Source organism: Pteronotus mesoamericanus, unplaced genomic scaffold, assembly GCF_021234165.1.
Source record: "Pteronotus mesoamericanus isolate MK-2021 breed Mesoamerican mustached bat unplaced genomic scaffold, CSHL_Meso_final contig_130, whole genome shotgun sequence".
NCBI lineage: Eukaryota > Metazoa > Chordata > Mammalia > Chiroptera > Mormoopidae > Pteronotus > Pteronotus mesoamericanus.
Window position 1 is genome coordinate 13,665,600 of NW_026555060.1, and position 15,163 is coordinate 13,680,762.

General features: G+C 41.0%; 1 protein-coding gene across 2 annotated transcripts in view; it reads right to left on the reverse strand.

Annotated features, from left to right (window-relative positions):
- PDSS1 (decaprenyl diphosphate synthase subunit 1) overlaps positions 1 to 15,163 on the reverse strand; it is a 35,629-nt gene that overhangs the window by 12,646 nt on the left and 7,820 nt on the right. Inside the window, exons 5-8 of one of the 2 annotated variants that reach the window (XM_054592456.1) lie at positions 13,911 to 14,041; positions 7,834 to 7,975; positions 5,124 to 5,235; positions 4,920 to 5,029 (exon numbers count right to left, since the gene is read on the reverse strand). In XM_054592456.1, coding sequence (XP_054448431.1) covers positions 4,920 to 5,029; positions 5,124 to 5,235; positions 7,834 to 7,975; positions 13,911 to 14,041 — 495 coding nt within the window. Of the gene's footprint in view, positions 1 to 4,919; positions 5,030 to 5,123; positions 5,236 to 7,833; positions 7,976 to 13,910; positions 14,042 to 15,163 lie in introns of those variants that run through there. The other variant, XM_054592447.1, reaches the window with a different exon arrangement.

Genomic DNA, 15,163 nt, shown 5'->3' on the forward strand with positions numbered 1-15,163 from the left:
CTCAGTACCATTTTCCATCAAAAGGCACCAGGGCTCCTTGGAGAAAGGACGGGTCCCAGTGCTGGGAAGGACAAGGTGAAGGCAGGATGACAGGTAACGTGAGCTGGACGCGGGAGCCGGCTCAGAGGGCCTCCCCCCGGCCAGCCGTGGGACAGTCAAGCACTGAAATATGTAAATAACAAAGTGTTACACTCCAAAGAATAAAATAACAATCCAAGAGTCCATACAGACAAAAATCTTCCTTAAAATAAAATACCAACTCAACTGTAGGAGTGTGATATAGAGGAATAACGGAATTAAAACAGTCATTTGGCAACTAGCACAGTAATAACTGCCTCAGGAAAGAATTCTAAATAGATGCAAAAACCAGAGAGTGGGAGTCTGAACTTGAAAGTGAAGAAATATGGCAGATAACACCCTGCTCAAGTGACCAAAGTCAACGCCACTAGTAGTAGGATAAAAGAAGTGTTCCAGAATAAGAGACTCAAGATTCATGACAACTGAATGCAACATGAGATTATGGATTGGATCTTGGAGCAGAAAAAAATTGTTTTCATTTGTTATACCAGTATTAGGACAACTGGGAAATATGAATCAGGTCTATCTGTAGATTAGATAACAATATCATAGCTAAAAAGTAGAGTGTTCTACAAATATGATCCACATAAATATCTGTGGTAGAACTAACTCTCTGCCTTTGAAAACAAAGCACACTGATTCCAGGCCACATGCACCCACATACATTCAGGAAAAAAAGGGGGGAAACATGCAGGATTACCACATACAGTTCTCGGCTGAAACCCCATCTCAGCCACTGTTGGACTGAATAGCCCTGGACAGGGACCAGACCTCTCAGGTCTTATTCCCATCAGGGTTTCTGGAGAATCAGTCATATCCTTCACCAGTAAGCTACAGAATGTATTTGGCATCACTATGTATACAAATAAATAGCCAAATCATCTAAGATTGCTTCTATTTTAATACCCATTAGTGTCACAAAACAATCCTAGACAGCCCTCTCTTAGATTTGAACATTATTTCCAATAATACACAAGTGGTTAAAAACGGGGACGGGGGAAGAAACGGCGTCCTTAGCAGAATGAATTATAAGCTGCTAAATTTCCTTCAAATTCTGAAACATTATGGAATTCCATTAGTTCTGTAATAATTCTGATGTTAAATTCTCTTTATTCTCTTCTTTTGGCATCTCTGATTTACCTTGCATGCATTCTTTGGGAGCCCACATATATTTGCATTTTAAATACCAGGGCTATATAAAAATAGCAATTTTGAAAACATAATACCTCTGGAATATTTCTACTCAGAGGCACTTAAATATAGAAACTTTTACTCAGAGAATTTAGGAGTAAATCCCATGAAAGTGAGTTCTGGGATGATGCCAGCATGCCTCCTAGTGGACAGCCATAAAACAATTCATTTTTAATAGGGCTGAGCCATGTTAACATCCACATCCACTGTCTACTTGCTAATCTGTGAAGAACAAGGTGCTCTTTATAAATTGATATATGTGCTATAATGTCTTTGACTTCCTAAGCAAAGGACACTGACCACAATTAAGCCTTTTTTTGATGACTTGGGCTCATCTCTTTGACCCCTTCAAAGGATTTGTTCACTGAGTGCATTAATTCCTGTTCTGGCTCCAAGTGGTGCCCACGGCCTGTGTGCTCTGTGTGGACAATGATTCTATGTGTTTCTAGTTCCAACAGCCCCTCTACCTGCAGGTGCTTCTAACTGCTGCTGAAATCATCAAGGAGCTTCACTGAGCACACTCAGATGCCTCATGAGGACAGATCTTGATCTTCACAGAAATTCTGGCCATCAGTTAATGGCACATCTTTATGGCACCCATTTTATTTTATTAATTTTTAATCCTCTCCCGAGGGTATGTTTATTGATTTTAGACGGGGTGGGGGGGGGGAGACGGAGATAGAGAGAGGGAGAGAGAGAGAGAAATCAAACCCACAGCCTTTTGGTATATGGGATGACACTCCAACCAACTGAGCCACCCAGTCAGGGCATGGTGCCCACTTTAATTTTTAAAAAATATGTGGTTTATGCTATTACAGTTGTCCCAATTTTCCCACCTGTGCCCCCCTCTACCCAGCTTCCTCGCCACTCCCTAAGGCAATCCCCACACTGTCGTCCATGTCCATGGTTAGAAAATACACACACACACACACACACACACACACACACACACTATTGCTTATGCTGTACTTTACATTCCTTGATTATTCTGTAACTACCAATTTGAACTTCTTAATCTCTTCACTTTTTTTGCCCATCTTCTGACCCCCTGCCATCTGGCAACCATCAAAACATTCTCTGTATCTATGATTCTGTTGCTGTTCTGCTTGTTTTTTAGATTCAATTGTTGATATGTATTTATTGCCATTTTATTCTTTCATAATTTTCATCTTTTTCTTTTAAAGAAGGCCCTTTAACACTTCATATAATACCGGTTTGGTGGTGATGAACTCCTTTAGCTTTACCTTGTCTGGGAAGCTCTTTACCTGTCCTTCGATTCTAAATAATAGCTTTGCTGGGTAGAGTATTCTTGGTTGTAGGTCCTAGTTTTTTTTTTTATTACGTTGAATATTTCTTCACACTCCCTTCTATCCTGCAGTTTCTTTTGAGAAATCAGCTGACAGTCTTATGGGAGTTTCCTTGTAGGTAACTGACATTTCTCTTGCTGCTTTTAAGATTCTCTTTGTCTAACTTTTGGCATTTTAATTATAATGTGTATTGGTGTGGGCCTCTTTGGATTCATCTTATTTAGGACTCTCTGTACTTCCTGGGCTTCTATGTCTATTTCCTTTACCAAGTTAGGGGAGTTTTCTGTCAATATTTTTTCAAGCTGTTTCCAATTTCTTGCTGTCTCTCCTCTCTGTACCGCACCCCCATGATGCAAATATTCGTACGCTTAAAGTTGTCCCACGGTCTCCTTACACTATCCTCATTTTTTTGGATTCTTTTTTCTTTTTGCTATTCTGATTGGTTGTTTTTGCCTATTTATATTTCAAATACTGATTTGATTCACCCACTCTATTGTTGACTCCCTGTAAATTGTTCTTTATTTCTATTAGTGTGTCTTTCATTTCTGACTGATCCTTTATAACCAGTGTTTTGAACCCTGCATCTAGTAGATTGCTTATCTCCATTTTGTTTAGTTTTTTTTCTAGAATTTTGTTTTCTTCTTTCATTTGGGCCATTTCTTTGTCTCTTCATTTTGGGAGCCTCCCTGTTTGTTTCCATGTATCAGACAGAGCTCCCAGGCTTGGTAGAGTGGCATAATGTGGTAAATGTTCTGTAGGGTTCAGTGGCACAGCCTCCTCTGTCACCCAAGCTGGGTACTCAAGGTGTGCCCACGGTGTAGGCTGTGTACACCTTCCTGTTGTAGTTGAGCCTTGATTGCTGGTCCTACGTCAGCCACCACCTGTGTTCTGTCTTGGGTGACACAGCATAAGCTACAAAGTGATCTGCAGATGGCTGCTACGTGTGCTGGGCTTGGAGGTGCCCAGGCATGGCCAAGCTGTGAACCAAGGCTGGCTGCCGTAGTGCCCACTTTAAACAGGTCAGTCTTTTAGTTGGCATTCCAGTGTCTATCATATTTTAATCTGTCTCTTTTTAAAAAAAATTTGCAATTTCTTGGAAAAAAAAATAGCCCTTTCAATAAAGATAAAAGTGGCTGAAATTGTGCAGCATGTTCTACATAATTCTCATTCCTAGGGTTTAATTAGGTCTTTTTTAGGAAGAAAATGTCCTCATTCTTTTCTGGTTTACGGCTATCCATTTCTTGACATTTTTCAAAACAGAGACACTATGGGCAAGGGAATTTTTTTTTTTTACCCGAGAGGTGTGAAGAAAAGCTCTTTAACTCTAATTGTGTTAAGAGTGTATCATGACAGCCCTGGCTGTGTGGCTCAGCTGGTTGGAGCATCATCCCATAACTGAAAGGTTGTGGGTTTGAAACCTGATCTCGGCACATACAGGAGGCAACCAATCTCTCACACTGATGTTTCTTTCCCTTCTTCTCTCTCTAAAAGCAGTGAAAAAAAATGTCCTCACGTGAGGATAAAAAAAAGGTATCATGACAGCAACTGACATTTGCCCCTTACAGGTTTTCTTTCCTGTTGCTTTAATTACAAAGGACTATTACTTGTCCAGGTTTCATCTGTTATATCTGTTAGGCTGAGACACGCTACAGGGATAATTCCATGGACAGAACTTTTATTTATGGGCTAGCACTGAACACCACACATTTTAGTGTACATATTAAAGGTAATGCTGAGTTTTTTAAAAAAGTAAAGTATGTGGAGAGTAGTAGGAAGGCCAGGGAGAATGCTGAGGAAAACGAAAAGTTATGGTTCATAATTTATATCCTGAAGAAAAATGGCTTGTTTATATTTCATGAAAAAAATAATGGGAAGAACCACTACTCATAAAAAAAGGAACAGAATACTAGTACAATCTAGTACTATAGTTATACATTTCTCCTGGATAAATATTGTATTTAAGAACACAGTACTTAGTAACTTTTTAAAGGTAAAAATGTCAGACACAGTGTGTGGGACAACCATCATGAGAAGTATTATTCATAAGTTGTCCGACAGGTAACATAGTTTGAAAGTTAGATTTACTGACTAAAGCTTATTTTGATTAAACTCTTGGAGGGGAACGATGAAAAGTGATGTCTGCATAGCAAAAAGAACACAGAAATAGGAAAACCATAGCAGTTTTCCCGTTTGGGGATTAATTCTTTTCTCAATGACCTCTTGGGGTTTTGGTTACTATTTTAAGGTTCTTCAGTGAATTTTTTTCTAGGAGAATTAGCTTCCAAGGAAGAGCTATGAGGATTTTTTTTTTTTTTTAACTTGAAAAAAAGACAACGTACATACTGCTTTACAACTGTTGGCTATCAGGCTTGCAGTCTTCTTGAAGGTTTTTTCAAGGTAGTGCGCAAATCTTTCATTCTCATTCTCTTTTGACCCCAGCTGAAGAAATTCACCTACAACGCAGGAAAGAGGACATTTGAGACATGGTTTTATTGCCTGGCTAAATCTAAAATGGAATAAAAAGAAGAAAAGTTAACATTAACCTACCACGCACCAGATCTTCAATAACTTGTGTTAAAATAGATATAACAGTTGTATTTCCAATTCGTGCCAGAGCTATAGATGCTACTGAAAGAATGAAATCTCCAGCAAGAACAGCCTAGAGAAGAAAAAAACAACTTTTAGAGAAAAGTGTCAGAGCAATGGCATCAGCAATGAAGTTGACTTCTCAGATGATACAAACAGAATGGGAAGAAGGGGTCACCTTGGATGTTTCCCCTTCCTTTTGCTCAGAAGGATTTTGTAAAACTGTAGCAGATTTGGACACTGTTTGACCTGGACTGGCTCTCAGAGCTTACCCAGTCTAGCTCTTCACTTTAGAGATGGTCCCTGGCCCCACCAAGAGGCAGCTGCCTCAGTTTAGTCATGTTGGACCATACACTCCTCCCTCAAACCATCTTCTTGTGCCTTTGCACTTAGGGCTTCTTCTGCCCCCAGTGTCCTTCCCTTTCTTCATCTAGTGCTCATCTGCATAATTAGCTCAGATGGCATCTCCAGGAAGTTCATTCAGATCCCACTATAATCAAATACATTAACTTATATATTGAAAGATATGTCTGTTACGTTATAGAGCATCTAGTTATAAATGCTAAAGTTCATAGAAATTATAATTCATAGAATTTTTAAACATTTTAAGTTTATATTGTCTGTTGGTTCTAGAGACCCATCCATCTATAGCACATCATTGTAGTGGAGGGCTTGGATCTCTAAGCATTTACCTCTTTTCCTCTCCTGTCCCTGAGGATCCTGGAGGCCAAAAGATCCAGCATATGGAACTGAAGCCACTAGACTGGGGCTGGCGGGGGTGAGGGGTTAAAGGCAGGCAGGGCTGGCAGCCCTGGCAGGGCAATGGGGGCTCACAGAGGAGTTGCTGTGTGAGTGGGGTTTTCTTAAAATTGATATGATAGTAGGTTTTCTTTCTTTACTGATCTTTAGAGAGAGAGGAAGGGAGCGGGGTAAAGAGGGGCAGGGAGAGGGAGAGAGACACACACATGCACCGATTTATTGTTTCACTTACATATGCCTTCATTGGTTGTTTCTTGTATGTGCCCTGATGGGGAACCAAACCCACAACCTTGGTGTATGGGGACAATGCTCTAACCAGCTGAGCTACTCGGTCAGGTAATTTTGAGTGAGAGGCAGAAAAGGAGAGGAGACTGGCAGGTGGCCTTGTGCACGGCAGAGCAGTGTCACAGCTCAAGGAGACAGAGGGTAGCAGGATGTTCTTTTCAACCACACTCCGCAAGAGGCCCCCAGCAGCAGAGGCAGTCACAGAAAGAACTGGTCAAGAAGCCCTTAATTGTTCTCTTAATCCTCATCCCTGTCTAAGAGCTCAAGTAAGGCTTTAGGACAGGTCCTGAACACAGAGAGCTAACTGCAGGAGACATCATAAAGTTACCGATGACCTTTCTAAAACAAAACCCTACCCTCTCCTTACCAATGTTCTGATGTATGGCATTCTGTCACTGGAACGCAAAACCTTTTTATGTAAAACTTGAAATAAAAACCTTACGAGTGAAATGGAAGGACTCAATCACACAACAAAGACAAGGACATTAAAGCCAGAGTAGCATGTAAGGATAACAATGAACATGTATTTCTCCTTTTAATAAGGGCGATGAGAGGACAGCAGGACCCAGGCATGATCGACATGTGAGGAATGGGAAGGTGAGGAGAGGAAACCTTTCACATTAGGGTTTGGTCTGTGCTCCAAGTGGTCGGGGCGGCCAGCGGGGGCTCCTGCGGGCTGGGAGAGGGCTGCCCCCAGAGGGCCTGCCCTTCTTCACTTTTATTTGTTCAACTGCATTCCCATTCTTCAACCGTGATTTAAACATCCTCAAACAAAATTCTCCATTTTGCACACCCTTTTAAAAAAATGCTAATACAGTAATATAGAAATATGCTTTAAAATATAGATATAGTATATGAATGAATCCCGATTGCAGAGCTTCTATAGTGAAAGGTAAAATTTTCATTGTAAAACAGTAACTTTGTTATATATTTTTGAATGTTATTTTAAAAGTTCTATTTACTTAAGTTTTAAAAAAGTTTTATAACACTCTTACACATTGCAGTCAATAAGTGGTTACAGAACTAAACTGAATCTGAATAATCTGAGCCCAAAAGTACAATGTGTGATTCCACATGAAATAAGCTTTTTGGATAACTACAGAATTTTTTCCCCCTTATAATCAAAAGGAATTCTATAGAATACACATTCTTTCGAGAGGGAAAGAGTAAAGCAAAGAGGGAAGGGGAAGGCCTTGCCATGAAACTTTTTTAAATGAGAGAATGGAGGAGGTTTAGATGGCTTCTACGAGCCTGTTCTGAATCCCTTGGTGAGATTCTCACAGAGGCTATAGTAGGAAGCTGGGACCGTAAGTATTTTTCGGATATATTTATTGGGTCCTATCTTATTTGAATTGAATGCACAGGAAAAGATACAGACTTTTACAGGGTTCCCCTTCCCCCTGAAATATAAAGGCTATTTTTTAGAATAATCAGAAATATTATTTATTTCTCTATGGTATTATCTATGATAAAATATCTGTATAAAGGTAAGACATGAATATTATTCTGAAAGTTGGAAGACCACATTTGAGGAAGCATAATTTTTTAATGAGACGAATCTGAAAAAGAAATACAATCCATAGAACATGTGATTTGATAAGAAAGATAAAAACAAAACAAAACATACCTTCTTTTCACCCCAGATTTTATTAACTGTGTGTTTTCCTCTTCGAGAACTTGCATCATCAATAACATCATCGTGAACCAGACTAGCAGTGTGGATCATTTCTGCAATTAAGGCTATGGTGCGCTGGCTGGCTTGCACATCTCTAGTTAACAGAAAGTAATGTTTTTTAACAGAGATGCCGTCTATAACCTTCTCAGCAATCATCTTGTGAAAACTGGATATCAGATCTAGGACAAAGAATTTTATTTCTCTAAGAGAAACCATAGAAAAACTTTGGCTTCCCTACAGAGACATTTCTATCACTTGGAGAACATTTTATTTTATGCTAAGATTATGTTTTATGAATACTGCGTTAAGAAATAGAATTTGTAGGATTGACAACAAAAAGAGAGAAACATCACAGAACTCTGGCCATCATGCTGAAGAATCGTCTTTCTGTCTTATACTAGTGGTCTCTGTCAGTTGATCAAGTTTACAATTAGGTTACGATTAAATTTCAGGGGTGGAGGGGGAAGATAGGTGAGAAGCATTCTAAAAACGTGTTATTAGAGAACCAGCAGTCACTATGTTTAAAGCTTTTAATGCTGTCTTAAATGTCTAGTAAGAAGACCTCATTAACCAAGAGAGAATTTTGGTTAAAACTTTCTTTTCATTTAAACTTTACATTAGAAATTTCTACTTTCACTTCCCAAATTTACACAAACTATACGATTAACACTTTCAGGAAGACACAGAGATGTTGAGCTTTACAGTTAAAAAGGGAATGGTCCCCAGTTTCTCTTTAATCATCATCACCATCATCATCTATGGGAATTTTTAAAAACTGAATTTCAAGAGAATCAAACTGGGGAAGTAGTCCATTCAATTTTTTGAACCTAAAACACATGCCTGACTCAAACACATGTTAACCAAATGTTTCACTTATTTCAATAGCTTTTCAAATATCAAGTTGTCTCTTGGAGGGGAGAAAAGAGAGGGATAGTAAAATATGACTTTTTCTTGAAAAACCTAATCTGAACAGATGTAAAAGATACAAGTGCTCATTCTGATTCCTGAGGCCTGGCAGAAAACAATGAGAAATGAAGTACAGCTACATTAAAGATGCTGGAATTCAACCTACAAACACTAAGATCAGCACGAGAACATCTCCTGATCTTGCTTTAAATATAATTTTATAATATGATGGCTTGCTGGCTCCTCTGATGTAAGATTTTAGAACTAAACATTAGAACCTTCCAACAGCTTTTAGCTTGGAAATCAATTGTAAAGTGCTGCTCATTATTTATTAATGTCACAATCATAACAGTTCTAAGTACTTCCAGATCACAACACATTCTTTCGAGAGGGAAAGAGTAAAGCAAAGAGGGAAGGGGAAGGCCTTGCCATGAAACTTTTTTAAATGAGAGAATGGAGGAGGTTTAGATGGCTTCTACAAGCCTGTTCTGAATCCCTTGGTGAGATTCTCACAGAGGCTATAGTAGGAAGCTGGGACCATAAGTATTTTTCGGATATATTTATTGGGTCCTATCTTATTTGAATTGAATGCACAGGAAAAGATACAGACTTTTACAGGGTTCCCCTCCCCCCTGAAATATAAAGGCTATTTTTTAGAATATTTTCTCAGCTGGATTTCAGTCTACTAAAATACATACTTTCTACTGGTTAGTAGTGGAACTTACCTTAAAAAAAAAAACGGTTAGAGCCTCTAGCCTGTCTCATGCATTCCTAAATTGGGTACCACCTCCATGACCACAAACTATGTCAGCAGACAGGGGTTCCTCCTGGGAACTTGCACTACAATGGCAGTGCTCACTGAGACACTGGAGTTTTTATGAAGAGATTAAAACAACAAAGATTTCTTTAAATATTTTAAAATTTTATAGACATTATAAGTATATGAAAATGCCATTTTGCATGGCTAAATTCTTGACTGGTGATATCAAGATTCTTGCTTAGATGCTATTTGGCATTGTGACATAGCCCCTATGTAGAACAAACATTGCATTTTAGATGCTTTATAATAATTTTATCTAATGTACTTTTCCTCTCATAATTAGGTTTTAATGTGTGTCAGCTTGTATATGGAAAATACTGCCACTGCTTATCCACAGCACAGCATAATGGTGGGGCAGGTAACCAAAATTTACAGGCTATAAAAAAATCTCACACTATCTTTAAGATGAACTCTCCAAAGTGCCAAACTGAGTCATGCCTTCAAGAAGTTGGGCGCCACTTCTACTTCCTGCCGTGAAATAGCCGCCACACTCTCCCAGCTTCTTGGAGAGGCACTAAGAAAAGCCAGGCGGGCGAGCCAGAGTGGGAAGAGGGGTCCCTGAATTCTGCAGGTTGGCTGCATCCGCTGTACATCACACCTGCGAGAGCAGGGTATGACTCATATCCTCAGCACATTTGTTTTTCTTTCACTAGATTTAAGCCACAATTTTTATGACGAATAATTTTAAGCACAGACAAAAACAGATGTAATGATATAATGACCTCCCATGTACACTTCATCCAGCTTACATGTGATTTAAAAAAATACTTTTTCTCCCTATTCATACTAATACACAAAGTGAAGTCTGAAACAAATTACAAGTAAACTCCCAGTGAGGACAAACTGTCTATTTAAAAATAAAAATCAAACCTTGGCAATGTATTACATGGTTTGGAACGAAGGTGGTAAGCAAATGAATTTTAAAAGTTCAAAAATTTCACTTTAACAATAGAGACAGAGAAACTTACATTCCCAAATCCAGAAGTTATATATGAACAGAGTTCTCAAGTGGTATACAAAAAGCTCTATTTCTATTTCAAAATGTTCTTCTGTTTGTCTCGCCTCACAATTCTAAAAATAAGTGTTGCACTTTCTTAGAACTCTGACAAGCTCAGTGTTTCTTACAAATCTACCTCTGGCCCACCATATCGGAATCAATACTCTTTAAAATGCAGACTGAGGTTCAGACACAGTGAATCAGAATTTCTAATGGTGAGGCTCAGGAATCTGCATTTTTTAAATGCATGCCAGGGTTGTCCGGTGATTCTGATGTACAAAATCCGGGCAACACAGCTCTGTCCAAGTCGGAGCATTCGTTCAATTTTCTTAAGTCAAATTGGAAGCATGTCTTAAGAAGGGTTCTGGTATAGGCTCAGCCTTTGCTGGCCCACTGCTGCGCCACCTATTAAGTGTGGGAAAATGGAATGAGAGTCTGTCCTCTTCTAAAGGTGACCTGAAAGTTGGGGGCATCAGTTCAGGGGTCTTGTGCTGAGGACCCTCCCAAGTTTCTTCCCAGCCCAAGAGCAGAGAGGCTCAGCTGCTCTGAGTAACGCAGTCATGGGAGGGAGACCCTTCTTTCCGCTCATCCTCTGCATCAGTATAGGTTTTAAAGAATGTGAATAGAATTCATCAGTTTCATTCTGAATAAGTTCGCTACTTAAAATGCAAATGTGCCCTACCTGGGCAGCTCACTTGGTTGGAGCCATCCCTTACAGCAAAGGCTGAGGCCTCGATCCCCACTTGACGCATGTACAGGAGGAAACCGATCTGTTTCTTTATCACATTGATATTTCTCTCCACCCCCCTTCCTTTCTCTCTAAAATCAACAAATCTGAATTCCAAGGATGAGGATTTTTTTAAAAAAATGCAAATGAAGTCTCTCTTTCCCTGTACAATTCTCAGGATGTGAATCGCATTTCCCAACTGTTCCCTGATAAAGGTCCACATTTTGTTTTCAGTATGCTCTCCAATATACACATACAGACTAAAATAGATTTTATCTTTATCAGCAACTGCATAGACTTGCTACAAGTTTGGGTCCTTGAAGTACTGAGACCGGACCGTGTCCTTCCTCACCCTCGGTTCCGGTGGCGGGTCCACACTCCCCAGTCTTTCTCAGTACCACCACCCACCCTGGCCCGGCTTTCCAAACGCTCCTCCTGCCCCTTTTTTGCTCTAACTGGCACGGAACTGACAGCTAGATGTTTAGCTCATTAAAAGCCTGATCCAAAGGTCCTTAGGGAGGGACTGTAGGAAGGGCCCTTATTCTCAAGACACTGGGGCTTGGAGAGTAACAGAGCTGAGAGACTGTACTGCCCAGAGGCACGCCTCCGTGTGATCCTAGCCCAGCGCTGGACAGGCCCTTCCTGTTCTGTTCGCTGAAGGGGGGAATGCATCCCCGCAAAGCATCCCTGGAGAGGGCAGTCTTGAACTTTCTTTTTGAACTAGCAATGCCTTTTCTGTGTTATGTTCTCCCATGTTTTCTGCAACGAACAGTTTATACAGGTCATTCAAGCAAACTGGAAAACCTTTCGCCTATGGGGATAACAGGTAGAGTGCCATGGACTATTTCCCTTCCCATGTTATCTCTGAGGGCAACCAACTGTATTATGTATTAATCTAAGAAACTGAAAACATAAACACACATCCTCCCTAGATGATTTGTTCTCAACCAGGGATGATTTTGTTCCCCAGGACACATTTGGCAACGTATGGAGGCCTTTTTGGTTGTCATCAACCGAGGGTGGGGGCACTAATAGCATCTAGTGGGGAGAGGGCAGGGGTGCCACGATGTCCTCTGTCAATGCACACGACAACCCCACCTACCACAAATAATGATATGGCCCAAAATGTCTGTCGTGTCTGCACCGAGAAACCCTCCTCTAGACGACATGAGGCATACAGCAAGTTTGGTTCAGAGGGAGCATTTCTGCTGCCCTGCCTTCTAAGTGAATTGACAATGAGTCTGATGATGGTTAGAAGGTCAGTGCCAGAGATTTCAGCGCTTGTTCAAACTATACTGGGAGCTCTTTGAAAGTCTCCGGTGATTGGGAGGCACCCCTGAGCATGGTGTGCTGTGTTGAAACTGAGGAAGGGGGGTGCACACACTAGGTGGTAGAGGGGAGCACACACTCAGAAACAACATCTGATGCTCACTCTGACAGCATCCTTAAATTCAGTGCTGACAAAGGCATTCCTTAAAATACTATCTATTGACAAAAGGGAGTATAACACAAATGTTCGACACTAGGGAAACGTGTCAGTACACTGCAGACTACTGGAATTTCCATCAATAGATCACATGATGTAAAAATAACTATGAAGACACTCCAGCAAAATGGTAAAGACTTTAAAAAACAATAGTGAGTAAACAAAGCAGAACTCAAAATTATATATGGCATGACTGAGTATGAGAGGGGAGGGGCAGAGGGAATGGCAAAGATGGCTACATGAGGCAACATGGGTGCACCCTCTTTCCATTTCGGAGTCCTTTTAATATTCAACATTGCAATTGTTTTAACATTTTAAAATTTTAAATATATTCGCCCTGGCTGGTGTGGCTTAGTGGACTGAATACCGGTCTACGAACTGAAAGTTCACCAGTTCAATTCCTGGTCGGGGCACATGCCTGGGTTGCCAGCCAGGTCCCTGATCGGGGGTGTGTAAGAGGCAGCCAACTGATGTTTCTCTAGCACATCGATGTTTCTCTTCCTCTCTTTCTTCCTCCCTTCCCCTCTCTCTAAAAATAAATAAATAAAATCTTTAAAAAATTTCAAATTTATTCAAAACACAAAAGGTGAGGACCATAGTCAAATGCCTTTTTTAAAAAAAGATTTCCCGCTGGCACATTTCCAGAAGTCGCAGGAAGGCAGGGCACTGCTTGGGTGTGGTGCCCAGAATCATGGCAAAGCTTATCACTTTATAACCATCAACCTTTAGACTAGCTAGCCCATGTGGAAAACGATTACATGTATGCATATGTCCTGGTAGCCTTCTGAACAAGAAAACTACATTTGGCTTATAGACTTCAGCTGCCTGTTTGCAGCTGAAGTTGTTCTTCCACGGACATGAAAAAGGTGGAAAAAGGTGGAAAAAGGTGGAAAAAGGTGGAAAAAGGTGGAAAAGGAACGTGCTCAGGCTAGATTCCAGAATGGCCTTAGTGATTCCAAGTTAGAAGCTACTCATCAGGAAGTGAATTTTTAGATATATGCTATCTAAGCATAGACAGGAAGCTAAATGGTAGTCTCAAGAAGGAGGACCTGCCAAATACAACATAGCAGAGGAGTGAAAGTACATGACTCACCGGGAATCATTATAATGAATATTACACGCTTGGGCCATTAGCACCACGATAATTGGTCGAAAGGCTTTTCCTTTTCCATCAAAGTAGTATTCAGACATTTCCTTAAGTTCTGTTGGAGATATGAGTAGTTCCTGAAATAAAGTTTCTGTGTCAGTATGGCATTATCATTGAATAGAAAGACAGCAAGATTTCTTTTTCAAAACTTGGATTTGGTTTCAGTGTATTCATTTTAATTGAGAAATCCAACACTCAGTTGAAAAAGGTTCCTATTTCGTGGGGCCAAAATCCTGGCTGCCTGGTAACTGAGCCACTCCCAGCGGCTCCGAGCAACAGCAGGAAGGGGCAGCAAGCTCGAGGGGGCCCCGTCCACTGGGCCAGTGACAGCTGGCCAGAGAAAGGAGTAGGCGCTGGCTAGCAGCTTGGAAGATGGAGGGGAAGGAACAAAGACAGGGGCTTGGGAGCCAGGGGCTGTCGGGGGCCTAAGAGGCAGGAGGTCAGGCTGTCCTGGGTGGGGAGGCAAAGCTGCGCCTGGAGCAGTGGGTGAGAAGCAGCAGGACTAAGTTCACAAAGGATGCATAAGGCATGGTTTTTCGGATGGCGAGGAGCTTACAAATGAGTTGGGGAGACAAAATTGTTTTAAAAACTAAATATTCAGCGAATAATGCAGTTGTAACTTGAACAATGCTGTACATTAAATATTACATTGTAAGTTCAAAGAAGAGAGAGCAGGGAGGGCTAGAAAAACCCAACATTTCATGGAGGAGATAAACTTTAATCTGGTATTAAAGGATAGGTAGGGCTTTGATTTGTGAAGAGGATGACCAGCCTTCCAGGTGATGGAGGTATGTTTGTTTTACCTGCCCCTCAAGGACTTGCTGGAATGAGTCAGAGCTGACTCCTTAGCAGTGGGAGTAAGAACGGACCCAGGGGACCCCCATCCCAGCAAAGGAGAAAACCATACCGCAGGCCAGTTATTAACTCATCCAACTACTGACTCAGTGCCAAGCACGGTAATAAAGGCAGAGGTCAATGAGACAGCCCTTGCCAACAAGGAGCTCAGAGTCTAGAAGGGGAGAAGTAATAAAACAATAACTGCAATAAAATGCAACGGTGCGACAGGTGCTGTCCTTGAGGTGAGTGCAGTTACCCTAGGATCGCACAGGAGGCAGCTCTGGCTGAGGGTGAGCGGGGCGGGGAGACAGCACGGATGACAGCGACACAAATGAGGGCGGCCTGACCTAGAGCAGTGGGAC